General features: G+C 35.4%; 3 protein-coding genes across 3 annotated transcripts; 1 reads left to right on the top strand and 2 right to left on the bottom strand.

The window, feature by feature from the left end:
- Nucleotides 1-308: 308 nt before the first annotated feature.
- LOC110698557 lies at nt 309-7,332 on the bottom strand. Its single transcript, XM_021876001.1, has 9 exons — nt 6,950-7,332; nt 5,314-5,484; nt 4,781-4,878; nt 2,858-2,933; nt 2,569-2,772; nt 2,241-2,491; nt 1,608-1,698; nt 1,304-1,520; nt 309-1,004 (listed from the first exon to the last, which is right to left on the bottom strand). The coding sequence occupies exons 1-9, from the start codon at nt 7,151-7,153 to the stop codon at nt 787-789; spliced, it is 1,530 nt and encodes a 509-aa protein (XP_021731693.1). The 5' UTR covers nt 7,154-7,332; the 3' UTR covers nt 309-786.
- A 3,107-nt stretch (nt 7,333-10,439) lies between these two features.
- On the bottom strand, nt 10,440-13,446 carry LOC110698556 (pollen-specific leucine-rich repeat extensin-like protein 3). The gene has a single exon (XM_021876000.1). It carries the CDS (start codon nt 12,919-12,921, stop codon nt 10,822-10,824), a length of 2,100 nt encoding a protein of 699 aa, XP_021731692.1. The 5' UTR covers nt 12,922-13,446; the 3' UTR covers nt 10,440-10,821.
- A 4,258-nt stretch (nt 13,447-17,704) lies between these two features.
- Nucleotides 17,705-22,768, top strand: LOC110698555 (TATA-box-binding protein-like). The gene is made up of 10 exons (XM_021875999.1): nt 17,705-17,945; nt 18,638-18,777; nt 19,982-20,069; nt 20,169-20,240; nt 20,643-20,693; nt 20,797-20,841; nt 20,983-21,075; nt 21,781-21,882; nt 21,987-22,060; nt 22,461-22,768. Coding segments are annotated over exons 2-10 (603 nt in total). The 5' UTR covers nt 17,705-17,945; nt 18,638-18,700; the 3' UTR covers nt 22,462-22,768.
- Nucleotides 22,769-22,813: the final 45 nt, after the last annotated feature.

The raw sequence follows: 22,813 nt of genomic DNA, 5'->3' as shown, positions 1-22,813 counted from the left end.
ATAGAACGGCCAGTAAAATTCTGAATATGAACAGTAAATAATTGTAACCGTGGTAAACTGGTAATTACTGGTAATTTGCTTATTTACCTAGTCTTTTGTTTGATTAGGTTTTGTGGCCTTATTTTTGTAACTTTTCCAACTTTACAATTGTACTTTGTACTGTCTGTTAGTTTTATTTTTTCTTTGTTATTTGTTACAGGTTACTCTGTAGTCTGTACATATCAATATATCATTACTTCCTTTTCCTTAGTTTATTAAATACTCATATTGCAGAGTACAACGTTAACCTATTTTAGAAGCTTCACATACAATATGGAGTATATTACATCATAATCATTTCCAAAACAATTTTTATTCCAATACATGGATTACATTTTCATGGCTTTCGCCAATTAATCTAGTTGTAACATCTTGATAAATTCTTATCAAGAATATCACATAAGAACTTGTTGGTGGTTCAACACTTTGCATCTAGGGCTATATTGTCTGCTTGTAAGCTTGTTGTCTCATCTAACAATTCTCACCAAGGTTTCATCCCATTCTGAAATTTCAAAGAAACCTAAATCACAATACAGCAATACAAATTGTACGTTATAACATCTACTAACAAATTTACTTCTGGCTTCTGTATTTCTATGCAACTAACCCTATTCCTAGTGCAATCAAAAACTAGCACAAGATGTCTCAATGGAGTGGACAAGGTACTTCCCTTCATTGAACAATTTGGACGAAAACAGAAGAGAGAATTCTAGTTAGGTCACTATTTACAGATGAAATCCTGCTTCTTCAGGGAGCAGGAGGCATGGAGGTTGACACGGCAACAAAGCACAAGTATTGAAGGCCGTCCTGAATTTTATCCACAGCAATAGTCTGATCTGCGCGGAGAAGTTCTGAAAATGCATTGGCTCTGTCTTGAATTGACTTCTCTGGAGGAGTTTCATGAGAATCAGTTGTTGAAACAACTTTCACGGCAGCAAGATAAGCTTCAGTCACATCAGATATACCTGAGGGAGAAGCAAGATTATGAACACTCTAAGAAGCCGAATTGCAAAGATATAGCAAGTAGGAAAAGGCTAATCTAATTTACTCGCAATCATCAACATATTTGACAGGTTAAGCGTTCAATATAATACATGTTATCTCACAAGTCACAATTGAAGCTACCCTAATAACCTTTTCAACCTCATATTAAACTTGTGGGAATATTGAATTCTGAGTTATGATGTAAAAATTAAGGAGACATACAACCAACATTTTGCAGACAAATCAATCAAAATTTTAACATGTTTGAGGAAGGAATTACCAGTGATGAAGCTCTTAGAAACAGCTTCCATGCTCTCGATCATTGATTGAGCCTTGGATCTGATTATTTTAGCTTTTTCAAGAGAATCCTCTGGCCATTGAATTTTAATCCTATCTTCATCTGCATTTATCTCCTGATTCTTGTTTGCACTAGATATCATGGATTTTCCCAACATCAATAGTTGAGACATGGCAAAACAACAAATCTCTGACAGCCTCTGCGAGATTCAAATAATGAAATAACTTAATTGAAATAAAGTTGAAACATTAAGATTTAGAAAGAAAGATGCAAAGTAACCACTTACATGAACCCCTTCAGAGTGTAAAGTTTCCAGTCTGCCAGTAGTCCTTTGGATGATGTCATTAGCACTTACTCCAGCTAGGGCGCTAGTAAACCTGAAAACATAGCGAACACAAGAGAGATCAAGTTTGACATATATTAACATCCAGAAAAACGTCAATAAAGTTGCACATTCATTTCCCTGAAATATTGACAATATAGAAAAGAACAAAAAGAAGGGAGCTTATATGTACAATTAACATCTATAAGCCACTACTATATTAAAGCCTCAAATTACAAGAAACGGGACCTAGACTTCCAGCTCTAGCATAACAAGGACATTCCATAATGATTATTATCAAATAAAACAATAACCACCATCAATTTTAGCTCCTGGAATGAGATCTTGAGGGTTTGCTTGTAAGGAATTAGTATTTAGCAGTTGCTATGATTAATATTGTTCTTCCAGACAGCTGCAGAGTTTCATCATCAAAATGGATCCCATGAGCACAAACAAAGCATATGGCCATATAGTACTCACAATCAAGGAAAGAGCATTAGTAAATGAACTTTATCGACAAGATCTTGTCTACATGAATTACCACGACTCCATGAGATATATACTAATTGCACAAAAGGGAGGATAGCTGACGCTTACCCTGCAGCCAAGTCAGCAGCCTTACTGAGACTTGAGTCATGTAAGCTCTTGAGTTCAGTGTCTTCAGCCTCAATTTTTATATTCTTTCCTTTGTCTGATTGCAGAGTAGTTCTCTCAGTTTCAGTATTCAAATTAAGAATTTCCTCAACCTGTTTCACTTTTCCCTCATATAATGACTTCTCCTCTGATGACAACTTGGCTTTTCTTCTGTTAAAAATTAGGGAATAATGGCTTGACAATGCCTCCAATTCCTAAGATACATGTAAGAGTGTTAGGCGATCAATAAATCAACTCACTGGATGAAACTTCCTTTTGCAACAAAACAAACCTCCAATTGTTCGGGGCCTCCATATATGTAGAAACACCGGTCAAATGTCATTTCCTCATACAGCAGGTTGTCGTGACTTTGATGATCATCTCCATCAAACTTCTTATCAACTTCAATACCAGTCTCAGAGATCAACAAATCCATAGTCTCCTTACCCACGTTTTCAAGAACTTGCATTCCCTTGAAAGTAATAGCTTTTCCAGTCTAACATAATAAACGCTTAAATATATCTTCCTTAGGAATCAAAAGGTATGGGTGTTAAAGACATAATAGGGCAAGAAATTCAAACCTCTAAGAACGATGGAGCAATCAAACTTGCATCATGTTGAACAGAATCAGCTATGCTAACAGCAGAATGCTCAAGTCTGTAGAACAAGAAATTCCATTATTAACTTTTAAGTAAACGTAATTCAAAGGGGTTTGCGATAGACAAAATCAATAAAATGATCCATGTGTGGTATTCAGAGCTCAAATAGACAGCAACAATTTTAAGAGGGAAAAAAAATTCCATCTTGATCAGATATTTCAGCAACAAAGACAAGTGTTCTAAAATGTAAAATACTTTCTTAATCTTCAACTCCCCCTATCCAGAAAATTAATTAACGTAATCCCAACCTCTCATAATTAACAAGAAACTAAATCATTTTACAAAAGACCCTTTGCAATAGTTGTATTACTCCATATGAAAAGATGACTACTTATCCAAACATCCTAAGTTACTCCGGGGTATATGAGAGTAATGTGACTACTAATTTCTGGCAAAGAAGTATGTAACAAGGGTCAAGATCTTGAGTGTAATTATGAGTGGTATCCAAAACAGAATCATGAGTTTATATTGGATATCTCGAGAAATATGTATACAAGATGACTAAAACACTTATCATGATATAGGAAGGCCCTATTCACTTGAAACAATAAATGTTAAAAGGAGACTGGGGATTGTTAGATAAAACAAACCTCCACCACCAGAATAGAATCAGCCATATGCTATGTTGTGGAGGCCCAGCAACGGCAAGTTATCAGAAAATAGTTAGCATTTGGTAGGGGGACCATAAAACTCCGGTCAAAAATGAGATTTCTTGACGCGCACTTAAACCAAGGAGGCAATTTGTCAGATATCTTCACAGGCTACCAAAACGGTATCATGGTGTGAGTTATAGAGTTTTGAAGCCTTATCCAGGAGCACATTCTATGTCAGGTGAATCTTGGAGATCCCAGTAAACTATATAGGATGAGGCCAGAGGTTGTATCCTAAAGTAAGGTCATGTGATCACAAGCCACCATCATATAAAAGGGCTCCACAGAGACCAGTTTTGGAGTTGAGGGAAACCCCATATAATACTAATAAAGTAATGACCGTAAAGGACAAATTCTGAGAAGTTTTTTTCCTCAAAAGTTGTATGCTTTTACAGAAAAGATCTTCAACTGAAAGTCTTGTACAATCTTCCTAGATTTACTTACCCTTGTACTACTTTAGTTCAAATTTTAATTAAACTATAAGGTTTCTATAAACAAATTTAATTCTAACTACTAAAAACTCATTTTCTTATACACAATTTTTCAAGCTTGGCTATGGTCAATAAGACACCAAGTGGCTTTCTTCCAATTTTACCAAGATCTTCCACTAGCTTCCTAAGGGATCAAAACAAACATGATGCCCATTGGCTTTAAGATGGGTACCTCTTTTGACACTGGCCTTGGTTGAAGAAGAAAAAGGCCTGCAGTGAGAACCTAGGCCTAAAAATCATGCATGAATTGTGTGTTTGACTTGGAGCAATAAAAAGTCGTGTAGAAAATACTAGACCACATCGCACCAATCTTTTCCCAAAGACCCTAATAATTCCACGACACTATCAGAACAACTAGAAGCATTTTTGTGAATCAACATTCTTCTCAACTACTCCCTAGTCCCTCCTTTTTCATGCCACAGCTATGCCAATTGACAAACATGAACAATAAGAAGAGTGAAAAGGCGATATAGAGGACTAGTTTAAGTGGAATCATGCACTAAGTAACAGTAAACATTTAAGACAATCAATTCAGACAAGTCATGTAAGCCTAAACAAAATTAGGAAAGTCAGAGAGATAAAGATAACAATATGCTTATTTCAACAATTTATGATCACCAATCCTCAACAAATAATGAAGTCTTCCACAATAATGCAAGAGACCATATTTAAGCAAAAGCTTGCATTCTTAGATTCAAACCTACTTTTGAATGAGGTTAGAACCGCCTTGAAATGCACTTCCTAGTGCCTTCCAGGCTCCTGATGCAAAATTTTCCACTGAGCCATCTATCACCTTCAAACCCTGCCCATATAAGAAGCAAGGAATGAGTGAAGTTACGTATGACATGCAAAGAAAGAACATAGGCAAGGTCCGGAAAAATAAAGATTAACACATTTAGATTGACATATGTAAAATAAAAAAATAATAAAAAATAAAAATAAAAAACATATGGTAAAAATAAGATGCAGATATAAAATTATTGAGCTTTTGCCTTTAACAAAGTGCAGGATTTGTTATAAGAAAGAGATAACATGAAGTTATTGCCAATGGAAAAAATATCAGGCAGGTCACATGATAGTGTATCTTACACCAGAGAATTCAACATATCAACATTATAATCTAAAACGGCTTTACATAAGTCATCTAAGATTACATTGAATTATAATCAAATATTACTATATTAGACTACAAAGTTGCATGTGTGTGTGTGTTTTTTTTTTCCTGCTTATGACTTACCTGGCTAAAAAATGTGTCTTCACTAGCCTTCTCCAACTTATCCAGAGCAGACATCAACTTTTCCTTTTCTTTTCCATCTTCCCCTTCTGTGACAGAATCTATAGTGTCATCCTCTGTGTTCAAAGGTTCCTCTTCAGCAACATCTTCTATGTTACCAAAGCTCTCAGCGGCCTGCATTTGGAAATATATATTCAGTCAAGAAGAAATCATTATAAAGATTTAAGAGAAAAGTAAAAACAGTAAATGTTTACTATCTGTATTACTTTCTTAATTTCTTTTATAAGGATACAATTTAGATTACTGAAAGAAACAGAAAACACAAGGAGGACAAGCACTCTGCACTCTGAAAATTATGCGGATACAGATACAGGACTCAGGTCTTTCAAGATGAAATTTTACAAATAGTCCATGAGTTGATAAGCATGCATCTAAAGAGGTACCAGATACAACAAAGTCTCACACGGTCACACCAAGTAATGTTAACAGACACCTGATTTTGAAGAACTCCATTTTTTCCTCTCAACTGTACTAACCACATAGCAAAGGAAAAAATATTCACAATATTTTTCACCCTTATACTTCAGAGAGGTCATAAGAATTCACAAGTGGTCCTTAATTACAAGATACACCCAAACTCCCACAAAAAAGGTTCCTGTATTAGGCTACTGCAAAGAATTCGTTCACTTCACATTACAATATGTTTGCTGGGATAAATCTGAGTCATCATAAATAGTAAATGGCTTATAAAGTAATGGAAGATAGTGGCCAGTGGCAATCAGGGCCAAAGTAAAAGACGGAAGAACACAAGGACCCCATGAAAGAAATAGATGAAGAAAAGTGGCAAAGGGCAGAGAACAGAAGTAAACCACTCCGACTTTTAGGGAAGTGAACAATTCAATCATCTTCCTAAGGGAACCTGATATTTCTACTGCAACAAGATAAGACTATTCATTATACTAACCACCAAATATTTGGTTTAGGGAAGATCATATCAGCTAATCCACAATGAGTTGAATAAAGCACAATTGACCGCGATACCTATATCCCTCGCAAGGCCATAATACATCAACTAAACAAAATTTCACGGCTAAAGACCGAGCTAAATCGTAAACGCATATCCAACCATGATTATCAATATTCACTCATTTTAAACTAATCTCCACAACTTTGTATTCATAGCACTTCACATATGGTAACAGAATAAGTGCCTCATTAAAGAAACGCTTTAATCCAACTGTGAATGTCAAACTTCTCTCATTTCAAACTACTCGCCATAGCTTGTGTTTTCATAGCATTCTACATATGGCAACAGAATGAGCGCCTCATTAAAGAAACGCTTTAATACCTAATCACCTACCAAGCGAGCCATAAATGAACACCATTGATGTAAATTGAACAAATTCCTATCACCAATTTCATCGCATATAATACAACATTAGAACACAACACATTGAAGTTTAACATTAATAACTCATAAAACCTAACTTTCACTATATTTAACACTAAATTCGAATTTCCTAAACCTAAATTTTCCATACAAAATCATTTCTCGAATTTCTTAACAATCTAGGTTAAACACCAACAATTATAATAAAATCAAATCAACAACATAGAAAGATAGAGAGAGAAATAGTACAGTGCGTATCTCCTCGGCGGCAAGCGCGGCAGCTTTCTGAAGATCTGAGAGATACGACAATGGCGAAAACCCCCATCCTCCCCAACCACCACCGCCGCCACCACCACCTCCGCCATCAGCGACGGGCGCCTTAGTTTCTGGTTCAGTAATCGCCTCATTTACTCTCTCCTCCGCCATTGAAGACTTGGTGTTAGCTTCCTCCATCAAAAATGGCGGCGTTTCAAATAAAAAAATTTCAAAAATAAAATCGAAAACTTTTGGTGTCGTGTTGTGATTGGTGCTACTTCGCCATTAACAAAGAAGGTTGAGATCTGTTTGATTTTGGTGGTTGGATGACGATGATGATTCAAGGTTCCGTAAGTTTGAGGTCGTTGTGTTTTTTTACGGATTTACCCCTCACATAGTCACGTGCTTTGTACACGGACCCTTATGCTTAAACTGCTAAACGACGGCGTTTAGTTTTTAATTTACTGCTTTATTGCTCATCTGATGGATTTTGTTGCATCTGTGTCTATTTGCGTTAGCTAGTTAAAATAACGGACTTTTCACCACATATTCTTGAGTTATTTTTTTATTCACCATATACCCAACTTTTTTTTCAAATTCATCAAATACACTTGAGTTTCAAAAAATTATCACCAAATGCCCTTAATAACTAACGGCAGTTAACTCCGTTAGTCATTTAAGGCTAATTATGTCACGTGGCAGCATCTTATTGATTGTCTTTTTGATTAATTAATTAAATTTTAAAATAATTATTTAATTAATTTTCAAAAATTAAAAAACCCAACCTACCACCAACTCAGCCCCTACCACCACCCAATCCCCGCCGATGACCTAGCCCAACCACCCCGTGCTGGCCACCTGATCCCCCGACCAGTGACCCAGACCAGCCACCCCTCGTCGGCGACCTTTTGTACCCCTAAACCACCCATCCCCCAATCCTCAAAACCCCTTTTCTCCCTCGAAAACCCCTCCCCTCCCCACCGTCGTCGTCCAAAGCACCCCTCCCCGCGTCGGCTAACCAAAATCGGCTCTTCCCCTCCAAGCTCCACCCTTTGAACCACCACGCACCACCCCTAAATTAAAAAAATCCTAAAATCGAAATCTAGGGTTTCGATTTTGGGGTTTTTTAATATAGGGTGGTTGTTTATGACTAAGGTGGGCGGCGACGTCATAAGGGAAGAGGTCTGAGTTGCCGGCGAAGGGGTTTCACCTATTTCCTCCCACTCCCCCCCCCCCTTAAACCACCACCTCAACACACTAAAACCCCAAAATCGAAACCCTAGATTTCGATTTTAGGGTTTTTTAATTTGGGGTTTTGGTGTGTGGTGGTTCAGGGGATGAAGATGGAGGGGGGGTTCGCCGGCGTAGGGAGGGGTTCTTGGTCGCCGACGGTGGGGAGGGGAGGGTTTTTCGAGGGAGAGAGGAGGCGATGGCTGCGGTTGGGTTATGGTGGGTGTTTTTTTTGTTTTTTTTTTGGGTAATTAATTAAATAATTATTTTAGAATTTATTTAATTTAAATGACAACCAACCATATGTTTCCACGTGGCATAATTAGCCTTAATGACTAACGGAGTTAACTGCCGTTAGTCATTAAGGGCATTTTGTGATAATTTTTTGGAACTCAAGTGTTTTTAGTGAATTTGAAAAAAAAAAGTTAGGTATTTGGTGAATAAAAAAATAATTCAGGGGTATATGGTGAAAAATCCGTTGAAATAATTGAATGGAGTAGGGACTAAACGTGGTAAAGTCACTCCTACGAATAGAAATATACAAGTACGTAATGTATTCGTTTGTGGATTATTTATTTATTATCGATAACGCATTAGAAATGGCATGTTTGTTGATTTTTTTAATAAGGTGAGAATATGAAATAGGAAAATTGTAATCTAATAATCCCACCTTTAGTTGGTCTTCCATAAACAATCCCACCTTTTGAAATTCCAGAAACAATCCCACTTTTGAGCCTCATCTTCCACTAACGATCCCATTGACCTACAACTTGTTAAGCAGGTTATTTTATTTATTTATTTATTTATTTTAACTATGCTCCTTCTCAAGCCACTAGTCCAACCACCACCCAACACTCACTCCTTACCGCCACCCCCACAACCAAGCCACCACGAAACTCACCAACCACGCCGGAAAATCCATTAACCACCCCTGAAACCCAACCCCCACCACGAAAACTCCACCCACTGCCACAAAATCCCCACACCAGCCCCCTAAAAGGCTGAAACTCAATCCTCAGCCACGAAATACTCCACCCCAGCCACGAAATAGTCTACTCCGGCCCTGAAAACGTCACCCATCGTCTCCAATTCAATTTTTGGTTTGAAATTAAATGCAAATTATTATTTCAATCATCTGAAAAATCGAATTGAAAGGGAATGAATTGATGAATTCAGAGGAGAGTGAAACATACCAAAGAGAAGGAGAAGGAGAAAGAGGGGTTCTGGGCTGCGGATTGGGTTGGGTTTTTGGGGAAGCTAGGCGGCTGCAAGTGCTGATTTCGGGCTTCAGGGGTTGGGTTCCGGCGCCTTGAAGGGGTAGGTTGGGTTGCCGGGAAAAGCAAGGGCGGGGATGGGGAGGGGATGCGGTGGTAGGATGGGGAAGGGATACGGTGGCTAGGCTGGGGGTTTTGGTTTTGTTTTTTTTATTATTATTATTTTTTTTATTAGTTTGTTTTTTTTTTAAAAAAAGTTAAACCTATTAAAACTTGACACGTGTCTTATAACCTATGAAAACCGGTTATCAAAACAATACAACCGGTAAAGGATTGTTAATGGAAAATGGGGGTTTAAGGTGGGATTGTTTCTGGAATTTCAAAAGGTGGGATTGTTTATGGAAGACCGACTAAAGGTGGGATTATTAGTTTACATTTTTCCTATGAAATAAGAATATGTTGGTATTGAAAAGTTAGTACTAATTTAATATAAATGCATTTAATTATGTGGATTTGTTTCGATTAGTAATATAAGAGGTAAGTGTTAGAATTTTACTATATCGATTGAGATAAAAATTGTCAGATTTGCTAGATAATTCAAGATATATCTTCTTTTATTCTTCTAAGGCTTCATATTGTCAAATAATTTGCCCAAACTTTTACAGTTTCAAAGTTGATATTTGTGTGAATATTAGATTTTGATTCTAAGAAATGATATCGCATGATGTATAGATCTTGCGTTGATAGCTTAATCACTCTAATCAATAATTATTGTGTACATTTCAAGTGATGATTTCAATTTTTAGGTTTATTATTTATCTATGGAATTCTACTTATATATGGAGTTTATACAATTTCAAAAATTACTTATAGTTAAGCTTACAACATTCGGTTTTGTCATGCCATCATTATTTGAAACTCAAATCCATTTTTTGTATAAAATACTTTGTGCATGCTTAAGATTATTTACTTTATTTTTCATAACTCACCATATATACGAATATTGTTCTACATCGCTTGTTTAGCAACAATTTCTCCATCACACCCATGTAAAAAAATTTGTACATGTAAGAAGGAAAGAAATGCATGGTTCTATTGTTACAATGTTGTAAAAAAATTGTATGATTTGTAACTTTGTATGAAAGAAGTGTTTTCACTTGGCACCTATTTATATACTCTATTAAGTACTCAAACATGAGTAAATATATGTTTACAAAATAGACATTATCAGTATTAAAATGTAGTTAAAAATAATTGGCAATACAAAGTATTAACTACATAAACATTAATAGTACAAGTATCTTGCTGAATGAACATCATCATCTTCGTTTTTCTATTAATGATACAAGAAAATGAGTGGCTATAACTTTAATAACTCTGATGAAAAAAAAAATTTAATTAGCTGTAATGAACACTAATTGATTAATATCCTGGGAACATGGGTGGAGGAGGTGATGAATATTGGAAGCCTATGTTTGGTGGAAGGTTAACATCAGGATAAGGTGGGGGTAGGGATGGAGATGGAGTTGGAGGCGGTGGAGGAGGCGATTGAACAGGTGGTGGAGGAGAGAAAACGGGTGGTGGGGGTGAAGGCTTAGGAGATGGTGGAGGTGGTGATTTTACTGGTGGTGGTGGGGGTGAAGGCTTAGGAGATGGTGGAGGTGAGAAAACAGGTGGGGGAGGTGATGGCTTGGGAGCTGGTGGAGGTGGTGCTTTTACTGGTGGTGGTGGGGGAGAGTAAATTGGAGATGGTGGAGGAGGTGAATGGATAGGCGGTGGTGGTGGAGAATGAACAGGTGGTGGAGGAGATGGTGTGGGTGGTGGCGGAGAGTGAACTGGTGGTGGTGATGGTGGTGGAGGCGAGTGAACTGGTGGTGGAGGTGAGTGAACCGGTGGTGGGGGTGGGGGTGGTGAGAAAACTGGCGGTGGAGGAGAATATACAGGTGTTGGAGGTGGTGAGTAAACAGGCGGTGGAGGGGAATATACAGGTGTTGGAGGTGGTGAGTACACTGGGGTAGGGGGTGGAGACTCTTCGTGACCATTCTCTGGTGTAGGTGTAGGTATAGGTGTGGATGGTCTAACAGGCGATCTTTTATGATCATCTGGTGCCGGAGCAGGTGCCATTGGTGTTTGTTCAAACGGTTCAGGTGGTGTAGATGGTCTAACTGGTGATCTTTTGTGACCATCATCTTTAGGAGTCGGTGTTGGTGCTTTGGGGTGATCTTCATGATGATCGTTATGCTCAGGTGTAGGAGGCTTAGGTTGTTCTCCTCCATGACCTCCGCCACCACCGCTGCCTTTACCTGGAGTAGGCTGCCCACCACAATTAAACTTTTCACAATCAACTGTGTTTGACTCCATTTGGAAACATTCTTTAGGGGATCTTTGATTAGGCCTACTAGGCAAACAATTCTTCTTGTCTTCAAAATCAACATTTTTTCTTAGAGATGGATCACAACTCTTACCCTCGCCCTTAAAATAGTTGCTGGAAAACAAAAATTGTTCCAAAAGGGGCAACTTGCAAATATCATCAGCAACAAATCCAGTAAATTTATTGCCTGACAAGTCAAAAGATTCCATACTCGCAAGGCTAGAGAAACATGTTGGAATAGGACCAACAAACTCATTCTTAGATAAATCTAGTACGGACACATTATGAAGCAACCCAATCTCAGCTGGCATGCACCCACTTAGTTTATTTCCTCGGAAAATAATTTGATTCAACTTACCTGCCATGTTACCTATAGTTTTGGGGATACATCCAGTAAACTTGTTGTTTGCTAATACCATAAGAGAGACTGTTGAGTTACCAATGGTCTCCGGGATGGCACACCTGAACCTATTATCGTTGAGCAACAATGCGTCGAAAGGCCTATTAAAGACCTCCGGAGGTAAACAACCCTCAAAATTATTGAATCGAAGATCAAGATACTTGAGTGTCTTTAATTCAAGCACAACCTCCGGGAAAACTCCTACAAAACGGTTATTACTTACATCAAGCTCGAATAGAAGTTGAAGGTTCGAGAAGCTCTTTGGAATAATCCCACAAAACCTATTAGAGTTGATGTGGAAAAGGGCTAGGTCCGTAAGGAGGCCTAACTCTACGGGGAGATAACCCGCTATGTCCTCGTGATTAAGGTCAATGCCAGAAACCACAGTTATCTTCTCGTCATCAAGAGCCGGAGAACAAAACACACCCTTGTAGTCACATACATTCGGACCATTCCAATTTCTTGTGACGTGGTTTGGGTCTGAGTAGATGGCCGACTTCCATGCTTGGAGAGCAATGTAGGCTTTTCGGAGCCTTGAATTTGGGAATGTGAACGGGACATTTACTTTTTGGTCATAATCATCAGGAAGGTCGTGCCCATTTTCGGCGAGGATGCGGAGTTGGCGACGAGTGAGGAATGCAGCCTCCTCGTCTGTTAGTGCATATGAGGGAGAAGACAATAAGGAAGATAAAATGAGGAGGGATAAACAACAGCCTAAAGGCCGAACTAAGGAAGGAAAAATCTTCCCCATTGATGGCAATTAGGCAAGGCACCCCTTAGAAGTTAAATGATGTTAATATGGAGGTAGAAAAAACTGGTTGGTTTTTTTAGACACCCAATACTTACGCAATTTTCTTGCCGCAAATTATGTTAACTCTCTCATGCTCCTTGAATTTTGAGGCAAATAACTATTGTTGGATGAATTCTTGCAAATTCATAATGGGTAAATGATGTTTACTAAAAATAACTATCACCCCCCCTTTTCAAGTAATCAAAATTATCTTATGGTTGTAATTCATACAATCGTCACATTAAGTTTAATTCTTTGGAAAAAATAATTATTTTTGGTTGATTTACATAATTTTACTTACATTACGTCATTGTTGAAAAAAATAAAAATAAATAAACTCCTACTAATGTTTTCCCTCAAAAAAAATGTTATTGTTAAAAAAGAAAAATAAAAAAAGTATTGACCATTCATAATTAATAGTAATTAATATCATATCACGCGGTCTTTTTCTTAGAGAAACCTATTTGATCTTTGATTTGTATTTATTTATTTTATTAATTATAAGCTACCCACTTTAAATTCCTTATTGTATAATGAAATTAGATTTATCAAATAAATAAATATAGAAGTTAAGACTTTTTTCTATAAACTAATTTTCTTTTTGATATGAATTATATTCCAAAATATCTAAGAAGATGTATACAATATATATAGTTTCAATATTATTATTGCATGTGTAAATTTTGATCCTTCACATGAAAAGTCATTTGGACCTCTACATTCAAATAGTTATTTTTTTTATTTTATTTTATTTTTAGAAACGTATAATGATGAATGGAAGCAATGTCATTAATGATGAGATAGCTATGATGTTTGTAATGGATTAATATCTTAAGGTTTCCCAAGGGTGGCATGGAAAGGGGAGATGACACGTATGTGTTATTTGATAGTATAAGGTAAAACAAGTAATAGAACATGTTTAACAGTTTAAGTTTTTTGAATTTATATGGATGATATACAGTAACATTTGTACTCTTGAATTGTGTTTACAACATGCATGTCATTGTGTATATATGTTAGTATATACAAGAAGAGGGAAAAAATCATGGAGACTTGATAATGGAACTAGGTTGTAAATTTCAATCAAATTTGTTAAAGACATTTGTCAAATTTTTTGAAAGGAGTTATAGTAAACTTTGAATTTAATCACTTAAGTAACTATGCTGTTTAAAGTTGATTGATAGGAAAGAAAATTGTTCACATGAAAAGTAAGTATCCAAGTGGCTAAAATAATTTTACTTTTAAGTAATTACTGTAATTTACACTTTCTTGCATGACACTTAAATTAAAAATCTCCTTCCCACAAAATTAAAAATTCAATTTCAATATCTAGTTATGAATCTATTGTGTGATTCTTGTGAAAGGCCAATTGTACTATTAATTAAGTATATGAGTCGAGTTCATGAAAAGTTAGTTTTTGTTGCATTCATATACTCGACGAAACCCAAGATACTTTAAGCATTGTGATTGCCTTAATCTAAAGGCTTAAAAGGGGTTTGGAGATATGTGTATTTCTTCGTGCAGCTCAATTGACTTAAGCGATCAGATTAATTACAAATGTAAGGTAAATTGCTCAATTCTCATAATCCTCTTTTATAAGTCTAGGAAATTGAAACGTATATGACATTGCTCGATTAATCCAAAATCTCTCAACCCAACTAGCTAGTAGTATACTAGTTTGTATAAATTTGTAAGTTTGGTCATGACACGAGTTACGTTCTCGCCCTAATCCATACACGAACAAAATATTAAATTATACTTACATAAGACTAAATGTCCACGTCTAAGCATGTGGATTGGCTTAGAAAGTGAGCAATTTAATGTTATTTTGTTCTCATTGTCCAAGTTAAAGGCAATGGTTGCGAACAGCCGAACACCACATAACTTACCTTACATGAGGTCATTTTTCCTAATCTAAATATAATTGATTATTTGTTCTCTCGTCTCTTGATAGAACAATTTCTATAAAAATGCATAAAGAAGTTAATAAATCTCTCAATTACGTTTTTTTTTTAATAAAGAATTCCCAACGATGATTTGTCAATAAATGAACCAATTTTTTTATTCTGTATTTAAAAAAAGATTCAATCTGGATGTAAACCATTAAATATTTTAATAGTTCCTAAAGATAAACTATCAATTCAATTAGCGTTCATTCAATTATAAACCCCTAAACGTTCCCCTCGCTATATTAAAAAGTAGGTTAGTCTCATGCGATGCACGATTTTAACAATTAATTTTTTTAACAATTAATACGTAGTATAAATAATTTAAGCAAAATATAATAAATGGATGAATTAATGAAAAGTGGAACCCCAACTTCATACGATCTTTATAAAATATACAGAGTAGGAGAAAAGATAATATTTATAGGAAAATGAAATAGTCTAATCACTTCATACGAAAATTGTGTAGCCAGTCAATTTAAATAAAAAAATCTTTTAGGAAAATATATAATTACTTTATCATTTTCTAATCTTTATTTATCTTGAAAAAATAAATAATGATGTCATTAATTATTTTAGCGGAAATTTTTTTTATGAGAGATTGACACGTGTATAGTAGTGATGTTAGCGGTAATTAGTTTAGTTATATTTACTAGGTTAAATAAATGATGATGAATATATCATCTTTAGCATATATTGAGGACCTATGCAAACAACTAGTCATTCAAAAAAAAAAAAAAAAAAAGCATAAATCATTAAGAGAAAATTTCGTCTAGAATCGTTGCTAATGTTGAGCACCACGTTGATGACCATGTGTGTTTAATCAACTTTGAGTCATTTGACAAAAATCATGAGTTAAGCATATCAACTCAGGGCATATATATGATACACCTTACACATTATTTCCTCTATCATCATGAAAAGAGAAGAAAGATCGTTAGAAATATATCAACATGTAGCACGTACATAATATTAACAAATACTAAACAATTTGTAGAATGGAAAGAGATGAGAGAAAGGAAAATGTTTTTTGAGTAACATGAAAACAAAATGACAGTAGGAGCTCATTAATTAATAAGACAGTAAAAAAAAAATCAGTTTTCTATGATTAGCAAATTTGTGCAATTGTACTGTAGTTTGTAGAAGCATCTACACCATGTTTGAATTTTATTTAGTAAACCATTGTAGTCATTATTCATAATCCAATTTTCAAAATTTTCAAACCAATTTAAATGGAGTAGCTTAGCTTTAAATTTTTTAAAAAAATTTGATAAGATTATGTCATCAATGCATTTAGGCGGGAAAAAATTTCATGAAAAAGCGACACGTGTACTGATTTGGAGAAGGATGATGTCAGTGATTTCTATTATAGTTATAGGTAGATTAAAAATAATTTTAAAATAACTAACCACAAATGTCATAAATGTAATAATTTAAGGCACTGTTAGGCTTTTTACAAGTTTTTCTTATCACATGTATCAATGTATTAATGTATGTAGTTTCACCTTACTAAAGTTCATGAAACAAGGATTGTTTATGTTATTATATCAAGAAACTAAGAAGTATAATTTACTCATTTTGCATATATATTTAAATGAATTGGTGTTAGTATTTTAGACCTAATTGTTTGAATGCTTGATTCACAAAATAAATAACAAAATAAAATACACAACACGAAGATTAACACTAATATAAAAAGCCATAAAAATGGTTGTGAAAAAACACAACACTACACTTGAAATTTGAGTTGATGCATGTATATGACGATGAAGGTCCAAATTCAGCCAACCTAAAATTCACCCAAATACCCATATCTATCCAAATAAAACAAGAGTCATACCGTTAACTTTTCTTCAACTTTTTACTATCATACAAATGCCTTTCGCAAACTCTAATAGAAAACAAACTACATACAAAATGAAATATAAACTATGTCTAATCATACTCATGCCACTTAAATTTGTGTACTCTTCTAATGTGTTAGATATATTTGAACGCCTTCACACGAATAAATTCTGAAACAAACTCATGCCAAACATCAAACTCTACAACTTACAAGATGACAGCGGGACATGTCAGGTTGTGCTAGCATGCCAAGTTAAATTCAACTTATTTTATTTGCTACATCATAACAATTTTTTCTTCTCCAATAAAATTGTGGCTCAAGCTTGACTCACGATCTAATACACACAATGGTGCATCATGTCTATCTCATCTCACGTCGTCCGTGCCACAAGTCATTCCAATCAAGCAACATTATTACTACTAGGTATAACACTAGGCCGATCTAACCTGACCCGACTCGACTCAGCACCATTTTGTGCTTCTCCAATAAAAATTGTGGCTCAAGCTTGACTCACGATCTAATACACACAATAGTGCATCATGTCTACCTCATTCTCGTTGTCGTCCGTACTGCAAGTCATTTCAATCAAACAACATCATTATTACTAAGTAGTATAACATTAGGCCGATCTGACCCGACCCGACTCGACTTAACACCATTTTTATTACCGGTACAACCAACAAACTAATTAGGATAACCCATTAACCCACAAAGATTGGAGGGAAAAAACTCAAAAAATTTCACCCAAAAAGCAAAACTCCCGCTTGTGCCAACTGCCAACCTCATAATCACAAAAATCCATCCATCACTTCACCGCGTACATATATATACTCATACCCCCAAAAAACCAAATGACAAAAATACCCTCATCAAAACGTTGACCCTTTAGTTCACCCTCAAGGGTAAAATAGTCAATAAGACGCCGACGTCACCATCTATATATAAACCTCATCAGCTCTATATATCTCTAGATCTTTCTTACCTCTCGTTCGCAACAAACACCCTTCGCTCTCTCATATATCTTCGAATTCTCTCTCTCTCCTCATATATATAAGACTCAATTTCTTCAAATTTGTTACAATTTTACATATAAAATACCGTTAATTTCAAATTCTTGGCGCTTGATTTCTCAACCGTTTGATATAAAGTTCTTAATTTATAAACCCTAATTTTTGGATTTTCTTATTAATCAGGTAGATTTGTGCTTCTTCTTTGCTGAATTTGTTAGATCTTGTATGGTTTTTGGGTGATTGTTTTACTTTGTTGTTGATAAGATGATGAATTTGGAATCTGGGTTGTTTTTTTTTTTAACGTTATTGAGATTAATTTCGTTGCTTATTGGATCTTGCTTCGTTAATGGTGATTTTAATTGGTGGTTGAGGACGTTGTTGTTTTTGTGATGAATTGTTTGGGTTTTGATGATTGACTAATTCTTTTTTGCTTTGATTCAATTTGGGGATTCTAGGGTTTTCTTTCTCTCTCCAAAAGTTCATCAATTGTTTAAACCTATACCGATAAATACCCACCTGCAAATTCCAATCTTATGGAGTAGGAAATATCATGCTTTTTTTTTTTTGTCGGAATTAATATGGGATTTTGTAATTTTGCAAGAAAATAATTCTGGGTTGTAAATAATATTCCCTTTCTTCTATATAAGCTACATTTATTCCGACAATTAAGATAAGATATTCTTGATTATGTTTGATTGGTCGTAGAATTTATTCTGCCATAATTTATATTGTAATTTTGGTGGTAAATTTATGTCCATTGATGATTGATTTGTGTTGATTTTTGCACCTTTATTTTGATAGTGGTGGATTGTTAAGACTTTGATTCTGCCAAATATTATGTTCTATTAATGTTAATTTTTTCCCCATTTTGACAGCTTGTGCTAGAAGGTTTTAGTGTGAATTGGACGAAAGAGAAGAGAGTGCGGGTAAAAGTATAAATGGCAGAACAAGGCTTGGAAGGTAGCCAACTGGTCGATTTGTTGAGGCATCCATCTGGGATTGTCCCAACTCTTCAGTAAGTCTCTATGAGCTCATTGAGCAATGGTTTGTTTTGACACCTCAAAATGTTGTTATGGTAGTAATCTTCCAGAGATGCTGCAATATTGTCGAGTTGTTGTGTTCTCTTTCGAGATTGGCTATGGCGGGATGGTGTTGAAAATTATGATCATGTATCCCAGCAATGTAAAGAGGGAATGTTTCTGATGTACTTGTTTGAAGTGATCATTGTAGCTTTATACGTTTTGTAATGTTCAGCATAATGTTGTAAATGACTTATTTTTCGCAATTTCCTATCGCAATGTTTTTGAGTACATTTATCATGAATTTTCGTGATAGTTGATGGTTTTGTAAACCTAGGTGTATACGGTAATAATAGAGATGTCTAATGGACAGGCAACTTGTTGGAGATTATGTATTTGAGATTTTGTAGATTTCTTCTTTTGTTGAGCATGTAATGGAGCCTGTGAAAATGGAATCTTTGTTCTGCTCACCAGTTTTGTCTGTGTCACAGGGTTATACTTTGGATGATATATAGGTGATAATGTTAACCCTTACAATCTCAATGGCCTCTATTTTGTAGTGTGATTGGGTTTGTTTTGGCAAACATTTTCTATCTGAATTTCCAACTTTTAATGCGATTTAAAAGCTTACTGCACCAGATTCTTAATTCATTTATTCTACTTGACAAATTATTTGTGCAAGTATTTTGTTCTGCCCTTTAGTGGCAACTCTTCTTCTGTTAGTTTAATTTAGTTTTGATTTTTCCATATGGGTCTTGGGGTTCTAGATGGATTATTAGACTTGTCAATTCAGACATTGGTGTTTTTTTTCTTAATACTTTGTATTTTTTTTTTTCCTGAATCAGTGAGTTTGTTGTGTAACTGTAGCCTTACAAATGTCTTCTGTTGTCCACTGTTCTTACTAAACCTTAGCAAATCTCAATTTAAAAATTAAGATAGTCTGGCCATTATGTAGTTGTAGCCTAACTGGACCTTTTCTCTATACTAAGATCACCTTCTCCCCTTTCCCCACCCTCTCCCCTACTTAAAGCCAGGATGGTTAAAAAGCTGGCATGCAGCAGAAATTCATGATTCATCTATATTTTTCTACCTGCATGATGTGTTTCTTACCTGAATGTTAGCATCTCCTTGATGTGTTTTTTTAATCTGAATGTATTTTATCTGAATGGTGTTTTCTCTATGGCTTGTTTCTGGTCATAGGAACATTGTCTCAACTGTCAATTTGGACTGCAAGTTAGAGCTTAAAGCGATTGCATTGCAAGCTCGTAATGCAGAGTATAACCCAAAGGTATACAATTGTCATAAAGTTGACATTTTTCTTCATGCAGTTTGCCTTCTGCTTGTTAGTGCCTGAAATACTCAAATTTGTACTTTCTGTTCTGTTTAGCGTTTTGCTGCAGTGATTATGAGGATAAGGGAGCCAAAGACAACTGCCTTAATCTTTGCTTCTGGCAAAATGGTGAGTTTGAACCTCTGAAAATGCTTGCTTCAAGAGCTCTATCTTTTTAGGTTGACAAACTTCTCATAGGGAACTAGAAAAGCATAATAGCTAGACAAAGAATAGCAGGAATGTGGCACTACATCATAAATATTAGGCATAGTAAATGGCGTGACATTTTGCTGGCGTTGTTTATTTTTAAAAATGTGATAGTAAGCATAAAGCTTTGACACCCAAGTCTTAGGTTTTAGTACCAACAACAATATGTGTTTAAAGGTCTGGAAATCTAGATAGAAAATTATTGCCAAAACAAACCCAATCAACTTCTCAGTCTGTTATATTGCTCATATTTTGTTAAGTATTATTAGTGTTCAATTGGTGCTGATGCTTTCTGATTGCCTGGTGGTTACTTTATCAACATAGGTCTGTACTGGAGCTAAGAGTGAGAATCAGTCAAAACTAGCAGCTCGCAAGGTTAATTTCATGCAGTTGAAGTTTTTGCTTTTGTTATTTGTGTGTATGGGAATTCAGTTTTTCTAATGTAAATTTCTCTTTCTTCTGATGTTCTCTCTTTCAGTATGCTAGAATCATTCAGAAGCTTGGATTTCCAGCAAAATTTAAGGTATTATTCTCCTATCTTTTCTTTGTCATTTTCCTTTCTTCTGTCTTTTAATTTATCTAATTGTGAACAAAATGTTGATGGTTCCATTTATCAAGTCTCATTGTAGATGATAAGAAATTCTAAAAACTACTACTTACGCAGGATTTCAAGATTCAAAATATTGTTGGATCATGTGATGTTAAGTTTCCTATCAGACTGGAGGGGCTTGCATATTCTCATGGTGCTTTCTCTAGTGTAAGTATTTTTAGCCTATTTTTCTCCAGCTCCTTTTTTCCCTTTTGATTCTGTGAATGCTTTTTACTTTTTTGGTGTGTGCTTGTTGCCATGACTTGTCTTTTTCTCCCTATCTTGGCTGCAATCAATCAACAACGCTGGTCATCTTACAAGGGTTGACATAGAATTTTGTGACCTTAGCTACGAGTCTGACTATTGTTTCCTTTTGCTTTCAGACAACAGTTTCAAGTATCAAGATATTTTAATCCCTTTTGGATAATTTGATGGATCTTCTGTTTTCTTTGAGCTTTATTGTGTTTCTGAATGTTTGGTGATGTGTATATTTTGAAGTGTTTAGTAAATAGTATCATTCTGGCTGGCTGAAATTTATTTTCTTCATGAGAATATGAGTGTCATGATGGCCACATATGGGATTTCATGCCCTTCATGTTTACCTTTGAAACCTGCCCCTGCCTTTACCCCTGCTGTTAAAATAGAGTTCCCTTGGAGCAGGTTGACGTTCATTTGAGTTATCTTGATGCTCTTTACTGCTTTTCTGTCTCTTGGGTGGCTTGGTCCGGATTTGATGGAAGGCTGAAAGTATCGAGTATTTTATTTCATGCATTCACATTTATTCATGGTACTTGAGCCTTTTGTAATAATTTTGTTGCTGATTTTATAATGGTAAGAATGCAGTAGTGATGGTTGCTCTTTTTGTTCGTGTAGTATGAACCAGAACTATTTCCTGGCTTGATTTACCGAATGAAGCAACCCAAGATTGTGTTGCTTATATTTGTGTCTGGGAAAATTGTTCTCACAGGAGCTAAGGTAAGATCGTTCACTCTGTAAGCTCAGACCTTTACTCTACCCCCAACCCTATATAACCTAGAAGAAATGTATTTTGAGAAAATTGGTTGTCTTTTGATCTGCAGGTGAGAGAAGAGACTTATACTGCATTTGAGAACATATATCCAGTGCTTACCGAGTTTAGGAAAAGCCAGCAATGGTATGTACAACTGCTTGTGTTTTATGTTACTACAGATGTTTGCATTTTGTTGAATGTCATTACCTGCCAGTCAATTGTAGACCATGGGAATATTATCTGACAAGTATACATCATGTGTCCCTCAGGTTTTATTTATCACCGTCCATATTGAGATTTTACATCTATGCAAAGCCACAAAGTAGTATCTTTTGGTAGTAGTTATTTAAGACATCATTAAAGGAAATACAGAGACAATGAAAGTTTAACCTAAAAACATTAAAATTGACTTAATTTTAAAAATGAAAGTACATTTCTGGTGTGTCAACGGGGAACGAGAGTGTATTAAGCTTATACCATCTAAAAGGCTTATACCGCTTATTCGTCCATTTTCCACTTACAACTTGCTGTTTTGTCATGACAGATACTTATCATGAAATCAAGGGAGTTGCTGAGCAACATCTATTCTAGGACTTTTCAATGCTTCATCAACTTAATTGTAAATAGATGAAAGGAGATCTTGGTGCCTGCTGCGGATTCAATGATGACTTATATATGCGTGGCTGTGGGTGTCACTCATGAAAACATTTTTTTTTTTTCCATTTCCCCCTTCCCCTAGATGGTATAAGCTTCACAAACTCTAGTGTCAAAACAGCAACTGATAATGAGAATTACATAAATTTTGGATCAAACTCTTTTAGATGGTTGTGTATTGCTTTGTCCTCTTTTTCACCTTTGGCTTTGTGTGAACCGTCTAAATTAAGATTCAAAAAATTA

The sequence above is a fragment of the Chenopodium quinoa genome, unplaced genomic scaffold (assembly GCF_001683475.1).
Source record: "Chenopodium quinoa cultivar QQ74 unplaced genomic scaffold, ASM168347v1, whole genome shotgun sequence".
Classification (NCBI taxonomy): domain Eukaryota; kingdom Viridiplantae; phylum Streptophyta; class Magnoliopsida; order Caryophyllales; family Amaranthaceae; genus Chenopodium; species Chenopodium quinoa.
Note: the sequence above shows the minus strand (reverse complement) of the source record. Positions and strands in the feature narration are given on the sequence as shown.